Genomic DNA, 17327 nt, shown 5'->3' on the forward strand with positions numbered 1-17327 from the left:
AGTTCTGTGCATGAATAAGTAAATAAATTAGAAGAAAGATAAAAAGGCAGTCAGGGCAGTATATGGAATATGCATAATAAAAAGTGGAAATTATTGCTGTTTTTATTATTACCAGAGCTAATAATTTCTTTTTTTAAATTTTAGTTTAGTTTTTTTAAATTGAGCTATAGTTGATTTACAATATTGTGTTAGTTTCAGGTGTACACCAAAGTGATTCAGATACATATGTATATATTCTTTTTCAGATTCTTTTCCATTATAGGTTATTACAAGATATTGAATATAGTTCCCTGTGCTGTACAGTAAATCCTTATTTATCTATTTTATTTATAGTAGTGTGTATCTTTTAATCCCATACTCCTAATTTACCCCTCCCCCCTTTCTCCTTGGTAACCATAAGTTTGTTTTCTGTTTCTGAGTCTCTGTTTTATAAAAAAGTTCATTTGTATTATTTTTAAGATTCTCCATATGTGATATCATATAATATTTGTCTTTCTCTGTCTGACTTCACTTCATATGATAATCTCTAGGTCCATCCATGTTGCTGCAAATGGCAATATTTCATTCTTTTTTATGGCTGAGTAATATTCCATTTTATATATATCTTTATCCATTCATCAGTTGATGGACCTTTAGGTTGCTTCAATGTCTTGGCTAAGCTAATAATTTCCTAGACATCGTCATTTCCCATTTCAGAGCTTCGGTTTTCTCATTTGGAAAGGAAGTTTAATTACACCTTTCTTATCACCCTCAATGTGCTCCCTGATTTTTATCCGTTTTATTCACTGTTGCGTGCAATAGTAGGTGTTCAGTAAATCTTGTTGCACACAGTAGGCACTCAATAAATGCGTGTTGAATGAAAAAAATGAATGAGTCCTATTTCCGTGAGAGAAAGCTCTTGGTAAGTCGTAAAGCGACACGCATTCGTGGCCCTTCTTGAGATACTAAGTGAGGCTGTTTCCAGCAAGTCCGGGAGCAATTGCCGCTCGCGGACCGTCGGGGAGACGAAGGGCTGGACCGCTGGGTCGCTGCACTGCCCCGGCCCCGCCCCCGCCCCAAGCCCCGGCCCCGCCCTCAGCCTGGCCCCGCCCTCAACCCCGCCCCGGCCCAGGCCCGCGCAGCCGGTCCCTGTTTCCCGGCGGGCCGGCAGTGGCGGGCGCGGAAGATGGTTGCCACCGCAGCTCCGTAGAGGCGGCAGCGGTTCAGTCTCGGGCTTTAGGGCGAGGCGGGCGTCTGGAAGCAGTCCTTGCCCAGGTGACAGGAGGTCGAGGAGGCGCCGCCGGGCCTCGTGGGGTGCCAGGCCCGCTCGCTGCAGTCCCCGGGCCCCGCCGCCTCCCTATCCCTGCCCCCGGGTGGAACCGAAGAAGGTCAGGTCTGCCGCCCCGCCCGTCCTCGCCTCAGGGCGGACGCTGTGTGTGGGTGGCTCACTGTTTAGCATTGACTTCACCCAAGTGCGTTCTCCATGGCGGCCTCGCAGGTCCCGGGGGAGAAGATTAACATCCAGGCAGGAGAGACGGCCAAGGTCGGGGGCAGGGACCTGCTGGGCAACGGCTGTCCCGAGCAGGAGAGACCACCGCACCGCTCGTGGAGGCAGAAGTGCGCCTCCTATGTTCTGGCCCTGCGGCCCTGGAGCTTCAGTGCCTCACTCACCCCGGTGGCCCTGGGCAGTGCCCTGGCGTACAGATCCCAGGGCGTCCTGGATCCCAGGCTACTGGTGGGTTGTGCCGTAGCTGTCCTCGCTGTGCACGGAGCTGGCAATTTGGTCAACACTTACTACGACTTTTCCAAGGGCATTGACCACAAAAAGAGTGATGACAGGACCCTGGTGGACCGAATCTTGGAGCCCCAGGATGTCGTCCGGTTTGGAGTCTTCCTCTACACCTTGGGCTGTGTCTGTGCTGCTTGCCTCTACTACCTGTCCCCGCTGAAACTGGAGCACTTAGCTCTCATCTACTTCGGAGGCCTGTCTGGCTCCTTTCTCTACACAGGAGGTAAGAATTGGCCTGTTTGCTGTGCTGCAGGTCTTAGTTGCAGGTATTGGAAACTGCGGTTTGCATAGGAATTATAGGGTTAGTGGAGAGGTGTCAAAGGTTCTTTTCTTTTTTTTTTCCTCTGGCCGCACCGCGCGGCCTGCGGAACTTCCCCCACTCGGGATCCATCCGGCGCCCCCTGGGAGTGGAAGCTGGAGTCTTAACCACTAGACCACCAGGGAAGTCCTCAAAGGTTATTTTCTGAATTAGGCCACTTTATGTGAAATCTATAATGTTTGGGTCGTGTGGATTTGGGGGATAGCATTCCTGGCTTGGCTTATGGATGTTAGGAGTAACTTATATATGGAAATTTTTTGTGTCTAGTTTCCACTGGTTGGTCATACCTTATAATGCCACAGTTTCAAATTTTAGTGTAATTAAATTTGAAAAGCTCAAAGTATACACCTGATTATTTTCAGCTAGTTTGCTAGGTGATCCCTTGCAGCAGGCTGATTAAGGTAGTGATGGGCTGGTGGTTAAGCCCTATTTATTGAGCACCTATTATGTGCCAGCCTCTGTTCTATGTGAACACAGCAGTCAAGTCCCTGCCCTTGTGGAAGTGATTTTATATATCATGAGGAGAGACAGAAAATAAAAATAGTAAATTATGGGTAGGATGACCAACATCCTGGTTTGCTCAGCACTGAGTGTTCCTAAGATGTGGGGCTTTGGAAACCAGGAGAGTTCCTGGTAAGCCAGGATGAATTTGTACCTTGGTTACAGTACCTGAAAAGAAGATAAGTGCTGTAGGGAAAAGAAGGAGAGCAAGGAAGGAGGACACAGCTGACTGCTTTAACTAGTTTGATCAGAGTAGGCCTCGTAAAAGAGGTAACATGTGAACAAAGATTGTAAGAGGTGACAGGTGAGGGAGTTGCCTGAGCAGATATCTGGAGGAAGAGTATCTTGGAACAGCAGTTGCCAAAGGCAGGAGTGTCCCTGAAGAGTTGGAGGAATAGCATGGAGTCCAGGGTGTGAATGAGGGAGAGAGTAAAAGGAGGAAAAGTAAGAGAAGTTCGTTGGGGGGTGGGGGACAGGGTGGCACAAAAATGCTGTAAGCCTTAATGTTTTAAAAGAATCACTTTAAAAGAATCACTCTGGCTAAGGTACTGAGAATGGATAAAGAGGGGTAAGGGTAGCAGCAGGAGCACCCAGAAGGAGGCTGTTGAGTAAACCAGGCAAGAGATGTCTGGTGGCTTGAATCAGGGTGGGAGTAGTGGAGAGGGAAGTAGTCAGATTCTGAATTTATTTTGAAGGTAAACAGGGTTTGCTGATAGTTGGGATGTGAGGCAGGAGAGAAACAGAGAAATTAAACATAACTCTAAGGTTTTGTCCTGAGTAACTGGAATAGTGGTGTTGATGTCTAGTGAGAGAGAGAAGGTTGAAGATAGGTCTGTGGAGAGAAAGATGAGAAATTGACTTTGGACATCTTAATGTATTAGATCTCCAAGGGGGTGTCAAATTGATAGTTGGATATGAGTCTGAGTTCGGGGAAGAGGTCTGAGCTGGAGATAGAGACTTTTGGGAGTCTTGCACATAGATAAAGTTGTACGACTGGGGGAGATCCCAGAGCGGGGCAGTGTTGATAGACCTGAGGGTGAGCCCCGGGGCACTCCAACATTAAGAGGTGGGGAGAGTAGAAGGAAGGCAAAGGGAACTGCAGTGGAGCATCTGGAGGAGAAAGAAGAAAAGCAAGAGACTGTGGTGTCCTGGCAGCCAATTGTAAAAAGTTCAATGAGGGAAATCAGCAGGGTGCTGAAATAGAATGAATGTATCAGCTAGTGGTGGATGGAAGAGGTCCTCTCTGTGAAGGTGACGCTTAAACTAAGACTTGACAGATAAGGAGCCAGCCATGGGTAGAATGGGGGTCTGATTTGGGTCCTTCAGGGATGAAGGAACAGCAAATGCAAACGTCCTGGAGTAGGGTAAGACTTGGCATCTTTTAGGATCTGCTGAAAGGCCAGCTTGAGGAAGACTGAGATGTGGCTGTCAGGGCAGGCAGGGGCTAGATCACGCTGTCTCATAGGGCCTCAGTCTCTGCCGGTTCCTCCTCACTCCCAACCTCCAAGCCTAGTCCTTGGACCTCTCTTCTTCAGCTCCATTCACTCCCTTAGGGATTTTAGTCCGTCTCGTGTCTTCTATTGCCATCTATTAAGCTGGTGACAAACTTCTACCTCCAGACCAGATCTTTCCACTAAACTCCAAACTCAGATCCAGCTTCTTACTCAGTAACTTCTCTGAGAGGTTACAGGCATCTCAAGCTTGACGCGTCTGAGACCAAATTCTTCATCTGCTCCCCATAGAAATCTGCTCTACCCTCAGCTTTCCCCATATCACTCGATGGCAACTCCATCCTTCTCGTTCTTCAGGCTGAAGATCATGGGCATCATCCTTGACTCTTCTTTCTCACGTCTTGCATCCAGACCATCAGCTAGTCTCGTTGACTCCACTTCTTTTTTTTTTTTTTTTTTAATTTTTGAATTGATTGATTGATTGATTGATTGTACACGGGCCTCTCACTGTTGTGGCCTCTCCCGTTGCAGAGCGCAGGCTCAGCGGCCATGGCTCACGGGCCCAGCCGCTCCACGGCATGTGGGATCTTCCCGAACCAGGGCACAAACCCGTGTCCCCTGCACCAGCAGGCGGACTCTCAACCACTGCGCCAAGAGGGAAGCCCTGAATTTTATTTTTTTGTACAGCAGGTTCTTATTAGTTATCCATTTAATACATATTAGTGTATACATGTCAATCCCAATCTCCCAATTCATCACATGCCCCCCCCACCTCCCCGCCGCTTTCTCCCCTTGGTGTACATACGTTTGTTCTCTACTTCTGTGTCTCAATTTCTGCCCTGCAAACCGGTTCATCTGTACCATTTTCCAAGGTTCCACATATATGCATTAATATACAATATTATATTCTCTTTCTGACTTACTTCACTCTGTATGACAGTCTCTAGATCCATCCATGTCTCTACAGATGACCCAATTTCATTCCTTTTTATCACTGAGTAATATTCCATTGTATATATGTACCACATCTTTATCCATTTGTCTGTCGATGGGCGTTTAGGTTGCTTCCGTGTCCTTCCTACTGTAAATAGTACTGCAATGAACATTGGGGTGCATGTGTCTTTTTGAATTATGGTTTCCTCTGGATATATGCCCAATAGTGGGATTGCTGGGTCATATGGTAATTCTAATTTTAGTTTTTTAGTTTTTTAAGGAACCTCCATACTGTTCTCCACAGTGGCTGTATCAATTTACATTCCCACCAACAGTGCCAGAGGGTTCCCTTTTCTCAACACCCTCTCCAGCACTTGTTGTTTGTAGATTTTCTGATGATGCCCATTCTAACTAGTGTGAGGTGATCCCTCATTGTAGTTTTGATTTGCATTTCTCTAATAATTAGTGATGTTGAGCAGCTTTTCATATGCTTCCTGGTCATCTGTATGTCTTCTTTGGAGAAACGTCTATTTAGGTCTTCTGCCCATTTTTGGATTGGGTTGTTTGTTTTTTTAATATTGAGCTGCATGAGCTGTTTATATATTTTGGAGATTAATCCTTTGTCCGTTGACTCGTTTGCGAAAATTTTCTCCCATTCTGAGGGTTGTCTTTTCATCTTGTTTGTAGTTTCCTTTGCTATGCAAAAGCTTTTAAGTTTCATTAGGTCCCATTTGTTTATTTTTGTTTTTATTTCCATTGCTCTAGGAGGTGGATCAAAAAAGATCTTGCTGTGATTTATGTCAAAGAGTGTTCTTCCCATGTTTCCCTCTAAGAGTTTTATAGTATCCGGTCTTACATTTAGGTCTCTAATCCATTTTGAGTTTATTTTCGTGTATGGTGTTAGGGAGTGTTCCAATTTCATTCTTTTACATGTAGCTGTCCAGTTTTCCCAGCACCAATTATTGAAGAGACTGTCTTTTCTCCATTGTATATCCTTGCCTCCTTTGTCATAAATTAGTTAACCACAGGTGTGTGGGTTTATCTCTGGGCCTTCTATGCTATTCCATTGATCTATATTTCTGTTTTTGTGCCAGTACCATATTGTCTTGATTACTGTAGCTTTGTAGTATAGTCTGAAGTCAGGGAGTCTGATTCCTCCAGCTCCGTTTTTTCCCCTCAAGACTGCTTTGGCTATTTGGGGTCTTTTGTGTCTCCATACAACTTTTGAGATTTTTTTGTTCCAGTTCCATAAAAAATGCCATTGGTAATTTGATAGGGATTGCATTGAATCTGTAGATTGCTTTGAGTAGTATAGTCATTTTCACAATATTGATTCTTCCAGTCCAAGAACATGGTATATCTCTCCATCTGTTGGTATCATCTTTAATTTCTTTCATCAGTGTCTTATAGTTTTCTGCATACAGGTCTTTTGTCTCCCTAGGTAGGTTTATTCCTAGGTATTTTATTCTTTTTGTTGCAATGGTAAACGGGAGTGTTTCCTTAATTTCTCTTTCAGATTTTTCATCATTAGTGTATAGGAACACAAGAGATTTCTGTGCATTTATTTTGTATCCTGCAACTTTACCAAATTCATTGATTAGCTCTAGTAGTTTTCTGGTGACATCTTTAGGATTCTCTATGTATAGTATCATGTCATCTGCAAACAGTGACAGTTTTACTTCTTCTTTTCCAATTTGTATTCTTTTTATTTCTTTTTCTTCTCTGATTGCCATGGCTAGGACTTCCAACACTATGTTGAATAATAGTGGTGAGAGTGGACATCTTGTCTTGTTTCTGATCTTAGAGGAAATGCTTTCAGTTTTTCACCATTGACAATGATGTTTGCTGTGCATTTGTCGTATATGGCCTTTACTATGTTGAGGTAGATTCCCTCTTTGCCCACTTTCTGGAGAGTTTTTATCATAAATGGGTGTTGAATTTTGTCAAAAGCTTTTTCTGCATCTATTGAGATGATCATATGGTTTTTCTTCTTCAGTTTGTTAATATGGTGTCTCACATTGATTGATTTGCATATATTGAAGAATCCTTGCATCCCTGGGATAAATCCCACTTGATCATGGCATATGATCCTTTTAATGTGTTGTTGGATTCTGTTTGCTAGTATTTTGAGGACTTTTGCATCTATATTCATGAGTGATATTGGTCTGTAATTTTCTTTTTTTGTATTATCTTTGTCTGGTTTTGGTATCAGGGTGATGGTGGCCTCATAGAATGAGTTTGGGAGTTTTCCTTCCTCTGCAATTTTTTGGAAGAGTTTGAGAAGGATGGGTGTTAGCTCTTCTCTAAATGTTTGATAGAATTCACCTGTGAAGCCATCCGGTCCTGGACTTATGTTTGTTGGAAGATTTTTAATGACAGTTTCAATTTCATTACTTGTGATTGGTCTGTTCATATTTTCTATTTCTTCCTGGTTCAGTCTTGGAAGGTTATACCTTTCTAAGAATTTCTCCATTTCTTCCAGGTTGTCCATTTTATTGGCATAGTTGCTTAGTCTCTCTACTAAGAGAGTGGTAGTCTCTTAGGATGCTTTGTATTTCTGTGGTGTCTGTTGTAACTTCTCCTTTTTCATTTCTAGTTTTATTGATTTGAGAACTGTCCCTCTTTTTCTTTCTTTTTTTTTTTTTTTTGCGGTATGTGGGCCTCTCATTGTTGTGGTCTCTCCCGTTGCGAAGCACAGGCTCCGGATGCGCAGGCTCAGCAGCCATGGCTCACGGGCCCAGCCGCTCCGCGGCATGTGGGATCTTCCCGGACTGGGGCACGAACCCGTGTCCCCTGCATCAGCAGGCGGACTCTCAACCACTGCGCCACCAGGGAAGCCCAGTCCCTCTTTTTCTTGATGAGTCTGGCTAATGGTTTATCAATTTTGTTTATCTTCTCAAAGAACCAGCTCTTAGTTTTATTGATCTTTGCAATTGTTTTCTTTGTTTCTATTTCATTTATTTCTGCTCTGATCTTTATGATTTCTTTCCTTCTACTAACTTTGGATTTTGTTTGTTCTTCTTTCTCTAGTTCCTTTAGGTGTGAGATTAGATTGTTTATTTGAGATGTTTGTTGTTTCTTGAGGTAGGATTGTATTGCTATAAACTTCCCTCTTAGAACTGCTTTTGCTGCTTCCCATAGGTTTTGGATTGTCGTGTTTTCATTGCCATTTGTGTCTAGGTATTTTTTGATTTCCTCTTTGATTTCTTCAGTGCTCTCTTGGTTATTTAGTAACATATTGTTTAGCCTTCAGGTGTTTGTGTTTTCTACATTTTTTCCCTGTAATTGATTTCTAATCTCATAGCATTGTGGTCAGAAAAGATGCTTGATATGATTTCACTTTTCTTAAATTTACTGAGGCTTGATTTGTGACCCAAGATGTGATCTATCCTGGAGAATGTTCTGTGCGCACTTGAGAAGAAAGTGTAATCTGCTGTTTTTGGATGGAATGTCCTACAAATATCAATTAAATCTATCTGGTCTGTTGTGTCATTGAAAGCTTGTGTTTCCTTATTAATTTTCTGTTTGGATGATCTGTCCATTGGTGTAAGTGAGGTGTTAAAGTCCCCCACTATTATTGTGTTACTGTCGATTTCCCCTTTTATAACTGTTAGCAGTTGCCTTATGTATTGAGGTGCTCCTATGTTGGGTGCATATATATTTATAATTGTTATATCTTCTTCTTGGATTGATCCCTTGATCATTATGTAGTGTCCTTCCTTGTCTCTTGTAACATTCTTTATTTTAAAGTCTATTTTATCTGATATGAGTATTGCTACTCCAGCTTTCTTTTGATTTCCATTTGCATGGAATATCTTTTTCCATCCCTCAGTCTGTATGTGTCCCTAGGTCTGAAGTGGTTCTCTTGTAGACAGCATATATATGGGTCTTGTTTATGTATCCATTCAGTGAGCCTGTGTCTTTTGGTTGGAGCATTTAATCCATTCACGTTTAAGGTAATTATTGATATGTATGTTCCTATGACCATTTTCTTAATTGTTTTGGGTTTGTTTTTGTAGGACCTTTTCTTCTCTTGTGTTTCCCACTTAGAGAAGTTCCTGTAGCATTTGTTGTAGAGCTGGTTTGGTGGTACTGAATTCTTTTAGCTTTTGCTTGTCTGTAAAGCTTTTGATTTCTCCATCGAATCTGAATAAGATCCTTGCCGGGTAGAGTAATCTTGGTTGTAGGTTCTTCCCTTTCATCACTGTAAATATGTCATGCCACTCCCTTCTGGCTTGTAGAGCTTCTGCTGAGAAATCAGCTGTTAACCTTATGGGAGTTCCCTTGTATGTTATTTGTCGTTTTTCCCTTGCTGCTTTCAATAATTTTTCTTTGTCTTTAATTTTTGCCAATTTGATTACTGTGTGCCTCAGCGTGTTTCTCCTTGGGTTTATTCTGTATGCAACTCTCTGCACTTCCTGGACTGGGGTGGCTATTTCCTTTCCCATGTTAGGGAAGTTTTCGACTATAATCTCTTCAAATATTTTCTCAGGTCCTTTCTGTCTCTCTTCTCTTTCTGGAACCCCTATAATGTGAATGTTGTTGCGTTTAATGTTGTCCCAGAGGTCTCTTAGGCTGTCTTCATTTCTTTTCATTCTTTTTTCTGTATTCTGTTCTGCAGCAGTGAGTTCCACCATTCTGTCTTCCAGGTCCCTTATCCGTTCTTCTGCCTCAGTTATTCTGCTATTGATTCCTTCTAGTGTATTTTTCATTTCAGTTATTGTATTTTTCATCTCTGTTTGTTTGTTCTTTATTTCTTCTAGGTCTTTGTTAAATATTTCTTGCATCTTCTCTATCTTTGCCTCCATTCTTTTTCCGAGGTCCTGGATCATCTTGACTATCATTATTCTGAATTCTTTTTCTGAAAGGTTGCCTGTCTCCACTTCATTTAGTTTTTTTTCTGGGGTTTTTTCTTGTTCCTTCATCTGGTACATAGCCCTCTGCCTTTTCATCTTGTCTATCTTTCTGTGAATGTGGTTTTTGTTCCACAGGCTGCAGGACTGTAGTGATTCCACTTCTAACATGCACTTGGGACTGGACCAGTTCTCGTCACTTCCCACCACTACCACTGTCATCTCCCTCAATTATTGCGGCTGATTCTTTACCCGTCTCTGTGCATGCACCCTTGTCCCTTTCCTGGTGCTCCCAGATCAACAGCCAGAATAATCCTGCAGCTATGTCAGTCTCAGTCGTCTGCTCAAAACTCTCCAGTGGCTCCCACCTCATTAGAGTAAAGGCCAGGGTCTTTACAATGACCCCCAGGGTCTGACATTATCTGCTCCACTCCCAACCCCCCCAACTCTCCGACCTGCTCTCCTCTTCACCATGCTCCAGCCACACTGCCCTGCTAGCTGTTTCTGGAACACACCAGGCATGCTCCTGCCTCAGGTCCTTTGAGATGCTGTTTCCTCTGTTTAGAACACTCTTCCCCCATATGTGTGTTTGATTTGCTTTCTAACTGCCACCCATTTGCTCTAATGTCAGCTTCTACCCTATTTAAAATTACAAAACAATAACAATTTTTTTTCTGCAGCAGCTGAAAAAAATAAAATCACACACACACCCTGTGTTTCCCCTACAGTGCCTTCCCTATTGCTCTCCTCTGCTTTTTCTTCATAGCACATATTACATTCTAACCACATAAAGTACTTACTTTGTTAATTATCTTCCCCCTTAGACTGTAAACTCCCTGGAGGTAGGGATTTTAGTCTCTTTGTTCTCTCCATGGTGCCCAGAACAGTGCCTGGCAAGTAGTCAGTACTTAATATTTATTGAATGAACAAATGGGGAGACATTGAAATGTACTGAGCAGGGTAATGACATAATCTGATTTATGTTTTTTTTTAACGTTGACTTTTATCGATATATAGTTGACGTGTGGTGAAATGCATGGATCTTAAGCATTATAGTTTGATGAATTTTGACAAATACATACAGCTGTATAACCCGTACCCCTACCATAATACAGAACATTTCTGTCACCCCCAGAAGCTTCCTTGTGCTTTTTCCCTGTCAACCCCACTCTTCCCACCCCATCTAGAGGCAACCACTGTTGCGTGGTCTAGAACATCATGTAAATGGAATCATTCAGTATGAATTCTTGTGCCTGTTTTTGAGTTTTGTTGTGTTGTCATGTGTATCAATAGTTCCTTTGTATCACTGAGAGGTAGCCATTGTATGGACATACCACAGTTTGTTTATCCATTATCCTGTTCAGCGACTTTTGGATTATTTCCATATTTTGGCTATTATGACTGAACATTCGTGTTCAAGTCTTTTGTGGATATTTGTTTTCATTTTTCTTGGGTAAATGCCTAGGAATCGAACTACTGGGTCATAGGGTAGATGATGTTTAACTTTATGAGAAGCTGCCAAAGTGTTTTCTGAAGTGGTTCTACTGCTTTCACCTCCCCACCAGCGAGGCATGAGAGTCCAAGTTACTCCACATCCTTTTGATGCCAACATTTTGATTTATGTTTTAAGAAATTCATTCTGGCTGCTGTGTGGAGAACTAGCCCAGTGTTTCACTGTGCTGGGTCATGTGGAAAATGGTGTTGGGAGGAGGGGAGTGCCTAAAAGGAAACTCCCAGGTGGGCCACATCTCTGAATCAGGTGGAGCACATGAGCCTTGGGTTGGACACTCAGGAAACAGGGCCTTCTGCTCAAGGGCTTTGTCATTTTCTGGTGTCAGATAATCTCAAGAAGCTTTGCTCATGTTGTTTTTTGCCAGGCAATCTAAGGTGGTGTTCTTGGGTACTCTTGCCAGAGGTCAAGAGCCCCGAAGTCTGCTTGGAGAGCTGAGAAAAAATGCAGAAGAAGAGCAGACAGCTGGTGGAGAAATTTGCTAGATTGGTGCTGGGAGCATTCCTGCCTGGCATCTTCCTTGGACAGGGGTAGTTGCCTAAATGTGTGAGATACCGCACAAGACATTGATTTCCTAATTTAGATTGGAGCCGAGGTGCTGCTTGAGAGACCTTCCTCCTGGAGGGCATGTCCTCAGACAACCAAATTATTTATCAAAACACTGCCTGGGAAGTACAGAATTAGTTTGCTGTGTGTTGGGGGTATCAGGGGCCATGCCTGTTATACCCTTTCCTGGAGATGCTTCATTCCAAGGAATCAAGGGTGGTCATTTAGCACTAAAGAATCCCAACCACTAGGTGTGGAGGTAAACTTGGGCTGCGTCTTGTTCTTTGGCTACCATGCTTTTAGATCTTTTACAGATCATTGTCCCTTATCATTTTAGGCTGTTTAAAATGCACTTGGTGACCCAATAGTTTTTTTTTTTTTTTTTAGATTTTCTGATCCTGAGGCCATGCCTTGGTAGCTTGATTAGATCAGAGGTTTCCCAAGCTTCTGTAGCAATATATGTGTGGATCACCTCTTTGAGTGGGTGTCTCTCACCCTTTCCATGCTGCTTTGCCTGTTTCAATCCAAGTGGGACATTTTTCATGACCTTGGTTCCAAATTCCAGGTGCTTGTTACTGTAGCTCTGTGTTCAGTTCATCCTTTGTGTCAAGCGCTGGGGAGCCAGCTGTTAACTGGCCAGACACAAGGCCCTGCCCTCATTGAAACCTACAGGTTAGTGGGAGAGACAGATTAAGAATTAGAAGTGTGGGAATTCCCTGGTGGTCCAGCGGTTAGGACTGTGAGCTTCCACTGCAGGGGGCACAGGTTCCATCCCTGGTCGGGGAACTAAGATCCCGCATGCCACACGGTGCAGTCAAAAAAAACCCCCAAACTAGAAGTGTGATGGAGTTTATGAAAGTGCAAGTCAGGGTGCTGTGGAACATATTGCAAGGGGAACCAAATGTGGTCTGGGGCTGAGGAAGGCTGTCTTGAGGAATGGTCTTTAAGAAGTCTTGAAAGATGAGTAGAAGTTAGCCAGGCAAGGGGCCGGGGTTGGGGGAGTGTCTGAAGGCCCTGAGGAACTGAAAGAAATATGTGTGGCGAGGGGAGGAGGGCTCAAAGTCAGGCAGGAGGGAAGCAGGGCAGGGCCAGAGGTGAGCTGGGTGGAAGATCTGGGGCTTTTTTATCCGGAGGACAACTTGTTGATAAGGGTTTTCAGGTGTATGTTGGGGGCGGGGCATGACCAGCTTAGTATTTTGAGAGGATCATTCTGGCTGCATTGTGGAGGTGCGATTAGGAATGGGGAGGGGAGGTGGTTATGAGAACAGAAGCTGAGGGGTCAGTTGGGAGGGTGTCGCAGTGTTCCAGGCATAAGATGACTTTGACTTGGATTTGGGGCTGGAGAAATGGGGCCACTTTGAAAGATGGGGATTAGACAGGATGTGAAGTAGATTAGCAGTACGGGAGGAAAAGTTAGGGATTATTTAGTGTTTTAACTTAATGGGAACCAGAGAGGGGAAGCAGTGTGATAAGTTCCCTGTCTTAGCTGTTTTACTCATTCTGTGGGTGAAAGTTGCTCTGTGTGGAGTTTGGGAACCCTGAACTTTTCGCTGAGATTAACTGGAGATTTTCAAAACTGGAAGATGCTTCCAGAGGTTGTGGCTGAAAAGTAAGAGGCTGGGGTGGATATTCTGTGAGGGGCTGGTCTCAGGGCATTCCTGACAGAAGCAGTGTCTTGCAGGGGTTGGTGGAGGATGAAAGAAACGCAAGCCCTGGCCTGTGAGACCCGTGAGATCCTTCACGGGCTCTCCCGTTGAACTGTCTGTGACTCGGAACCCCCTGCTCTTTTTGCTTTTTTTCAACTTTTTTCAATTTTTTTTTTCAATTTTTTTTTTTTTTTTGCGGTACGCGGGCCTCTCACTGTTGTGGCCTCTCCCGTTGCGGAGCACAGGCTCCGGACGCGCAGGCTCAGCGGCCATAGCTCACGGGCCCAGCCGCTCCGCGGCATGTGGGATCCTCCTGGACCGGGGCACAAACCCGCGTCCCCTGCATTGGCAGGTGGACTCTCAACCACTGCGCCACCAGGGAAACCCTTTTTTTCAATTTTTTATACAGTTTTTAAAGGTTACCTTCCACTTACAGTTATTACAAAATACTGGCTGTATTCCCTATGTTGTACAACACATCCCTGAGCCCATCTTACACCCAGTAGTTTGTACCTCCCACTCCCCACCCCTGTTTTGCCCCCTCTACCCTCTTCCCCACTGGTAGCCACTAGTTTGGGAAGCCCCCGCTCTTTGTGGCAGGGCTTTGTTGGGGGACAGCAGGAAGGAAAACTCAGGGATGACTCTGAGACTGAACTGGGTGCTAAACGACAAGTCTTCTCTGTCCCTCTGTGCCACTGGAGAAAAAAAAAATCAGATTTTGCCCTGGAGGGGAGGGGAATGCAACCACTGCCCCGCTTCCCAGCCTAAGAATATGCCCCGTGCAGCCACAGCAGCCTGCCTTTTGACTGCCGCGGTTTCCAGCCCCTGATCTCACAGCAACTCTCTATTTTCTGGCCTAGGAATTGGATTCAAGTACCTGGCTCTGGGAGACCTCATCATCCTCATCACTTTTGGCCCGCTGGCTGTGATGTTCGCCTACGCCGTCCAGGTGGGGTCCCTGGCGGTCTTCCCGCTGGTCTACGCCATCCCCCTCGCCCTTAGCACCGAGGCCATCCTCCATTCCAACAATACCAGGGACATGGAGTCCGACCGGGAGGCTGGCATCGTCACGCTTGCCATCCTCATCGGCCCCACTCTCTCCTACGTGCTCTACAACACGCTGCTCTTCCTGCCCTACGTGATCTTCAGCATCTTGGCCGTGCGCTGCAGCATCAGCCTGGCGCTGCCCCTGCTCACCATTCCCATGGCCTTTTCCCTTGAGAGACAGTTCCGAAGCCAGACTTTCAACAAACTGCCCCAGAGGACCGCCAAACTCAACCTTCTGCTGGGCCTCTTCTACGTTTCCAGCATCATTCTGGCACCAGCAGGCAGTCTGCCCAAACTCTAAGGGGACCAGTAGCCACACCCCACAACACGTGCCCCTTTCTTAGAATGTGTTGAAGGCAGAGTGTCTGAGGAGGGAAGGTGATTTGGCAGTGAGGGGCTTCAGGATGGCTTGTGAACGCCCACCTTTTTTTTATTATTACATTCTTAAAGAGAATGTTTTGGTTTTGTTATTTTATTCCGTTTTATGGGGACTCTTGAAACCACTCTGGCGTCAGAACAAGGTAAATTGGACGCATGGCCCTTGTTTTATTTATAATTTCCACTAGAGGGTGTTGTCCGGTCACTTTTAGTGGACAACGATGCCCTAAGGCTTGGTGAAGGAACCGCCCAGGTTGGCCTCCTGTCCTGAAAGGGCCATAGTCACTGGGCCAAGTGTCCTCTGCTGTTTTGGTCTGGCAGGATGCGTTGATGATCCCCAGTGACAAGGAGCACCTGTCTCTTACCCTGAGCACTTGGATCCTGAAATACACTACCTGAGAGAGAAAGTCCCTTATTAACAGCCCGACTGGGCTCTAGGCTTTTTGCCTAAATTGTGATTCAGACCCCTTTGTCCTCACTTCACTTATTGCCACAGTTGAGGAGACGCATCAGATCACCCTGCAGCAGGACAGTGGAGCCGAGGGCTTGGAAGGAAAAAAACAAAAAACAAAAAACAACACCTTGGAGGCAGCTGAGAAAATCACTCTGCTTTTGGGTGGAAACGGGTAGGGCGGCTGGTTTCCCCTTGTAGAGCCCGCTGGCATGACAGGGAGGACTCCCAGCCCTTTCAGTAACTCGCAGCACTCTGAAGCTGTAGAGACCCCGGCTGTCCTTGCCGACCACTGAAGGCCCACAAGGCCGCTTCTTCGCCTGCCCCCATCGTGTTTCCTCGCACTCCCCTATGCCCGCCCTCCACTTCTTTCAGGTCCCCATTTGTGTGTCTCCCATCCGTGGGGAGCCCTGCTGTTTGGGCAGCAGCTTAGCAACTGAGTCAGGGATGGTTGCCCCTGTCCACAGAGCCATAGGACGAGCAGACCAGGGACAGCAGCTCCTCCATGAGTGAATAAGCCAATGGACAAACAGTCCTGACTCTGTTCAGCCAAAATGACAGGCTCATCAGTGAAGAAACTGCATCCTCCTCCTTGAGGACAGATATACAATACTGACCCGGCTTTTCCCAAAGGCTTCAGTTGCCTTGTGCAGAGATAGTTTGTACCCAGGATGGGGTTGATCAAAGCTGGGGTTGATCAAAGCGTTGGTCAAAGCTGCTGCTTGTTTCAGTGCCTGTGAAGTATAACTTCTGGGCTAGCATTGCTTGGTTGCATTGGGTCCAAGACCAAAATAGATTGAGACCATCGTCATCATGCTTTTCTGTTGTGATTATAGCCATTCTGATAGGTATTTCAGGGTCTTGGCCTGCAGAAAATGACATCAGAACTAGCTCTTAATCCTTAAAATCAGGCCAATTATGATTTGGCTCCTTGAGTTAGAATTGGGTAGCTTACTTGGAAAAAACATATTTGGAAATTGCAAAAGTTCCTCTAAAGGTGGTTTGTCTGCAGAGTTCCAGAATCTTCAAATAGTGGTCGGAGCCCAGTAATAAGGAAAAGGAGGACAGCCCTCTCTCCTGTCTGTCTTCTCCTAGCACCATTTTTGTTTTATGCCAGGCTAGTGGCATTTTGGTGCTCACGGGAGTCCTGCCTTCAAAGAGACAAGCCTTTCGGGCTCCTTCCCAGCAGGCCATTGTCATATAAGGCTCACCCCTGAGGCCGTCGGACCGAGAGCTCCCTGCATCCGCAGACCAGACCACCTTGGTAAGCCCTCCCTTCGGGGGTGTCACCTAACCTCTGCACTGTGTTCTGGTGCAGGTTTTAATGCATATTTTTATATATAAATCTTTCTAAAAGGCCAAATATGATGCCAGGTTTTCTATGCAGGTCACTGTAATTTGTATTACATCCCCTGATTCAATGAAGGTTTTCTTTAGACTTGTTAATAAACAAATTTTTTTAATTAATAAAAGGAAAATGTTTATCAGTGGTCTGGCTTCCCGTTTCCCTGTGCTCTCTCCTGCTGCTTGCCTCATCGTCTGCTTGTGCACTCGGATTCATAAACCTCAGGAGACCGGCGCGGGCACATTTAGTGGGGAGGGTGTGGGGTGCCTGATCTTTGGCGGTGAGTTTGACCAGATTTGATGAGCCCTTAGGAGCGACAGTAGGAACCCCTCTGAGCCAGTGTGGATTTGCCAAGAGCCAGGCAGGCCAGGTTAACCTTGTTTCCTTCTGTCGTTTCCTACTTTCCTTTTGCTTGAGCAGGTCACTGCTGATAGATTGGGAACGTGCAGCAGATACAAGACATTTGGGTTTCTGCTGGGCATTTGACGATATGTCCTCATGAACACAGCAGAGATACGTGGAATGGATAATAGTCTAGTTAGGTGAATTTCTGGGAGACTGAAAAGGCTGCTTTGATGT

General features: G+C 45.1%; 1 protein-coding gene across 1 annotated transcript; it reads left to right on the top strand.

Annotated features, from left to right (window-relative positions):
* Nucleotides 1-1036: 1036 nt before the first annotated feature.
* UBIAD1 (UbiA prenyltransferase domain containing 1) lies at nucleotides 1037-16870 on the top strand. The gene is made up of 2 exons (XM_082615824.1): nucleotides 1037-1991; nucleotides 14388-16870. The coding sequence occupies exons 1-2, from the start codon at nucleotides 1463-1465 to the stop codon at nucleotides 14873-14875; spliced, it is 1017 nt and encodes a 338-aa protein (XP_082471950.1). The 5' UTR covers nucleotides 1037-1462; the 3' UTR covers nucleotides 14876-16870.
* The last annotated feature ends 457 nt before the right edge of the window (nucleotides 16871-17327 follow it).

Source organism: Mesoplodon mirus (genome assembly GCF_964341445.2).
Source record: "Mesoplodon mirus genome assembly, chromosome: 3".
Taxonomy (NCBI): domain Eukaryota; kingdom Metazoa; phylum Chordata; class Mammalia; order Artiodactyla; family Ziphiidae; genus Mesoplodon; species Mesoplodon mirus.

Excerpts from the sequence above, each read along its gene's own strand:
- UBIAD1 (XM_082615824.1), top strand. The coding sequence starts at position 1,463 with ATGGCGGCCTCGCAGGTCCCGGGGGAGAAGATTAACATCCAGGCAGGA. Across the intron at positions 1,992-14,387 it reads CTCCTTTCTCTACACAGGAG|GAATTGGATTCAAGTACCTG; the intron begins GTAAGAATTGGC and ends TTTCTGGCCTAG.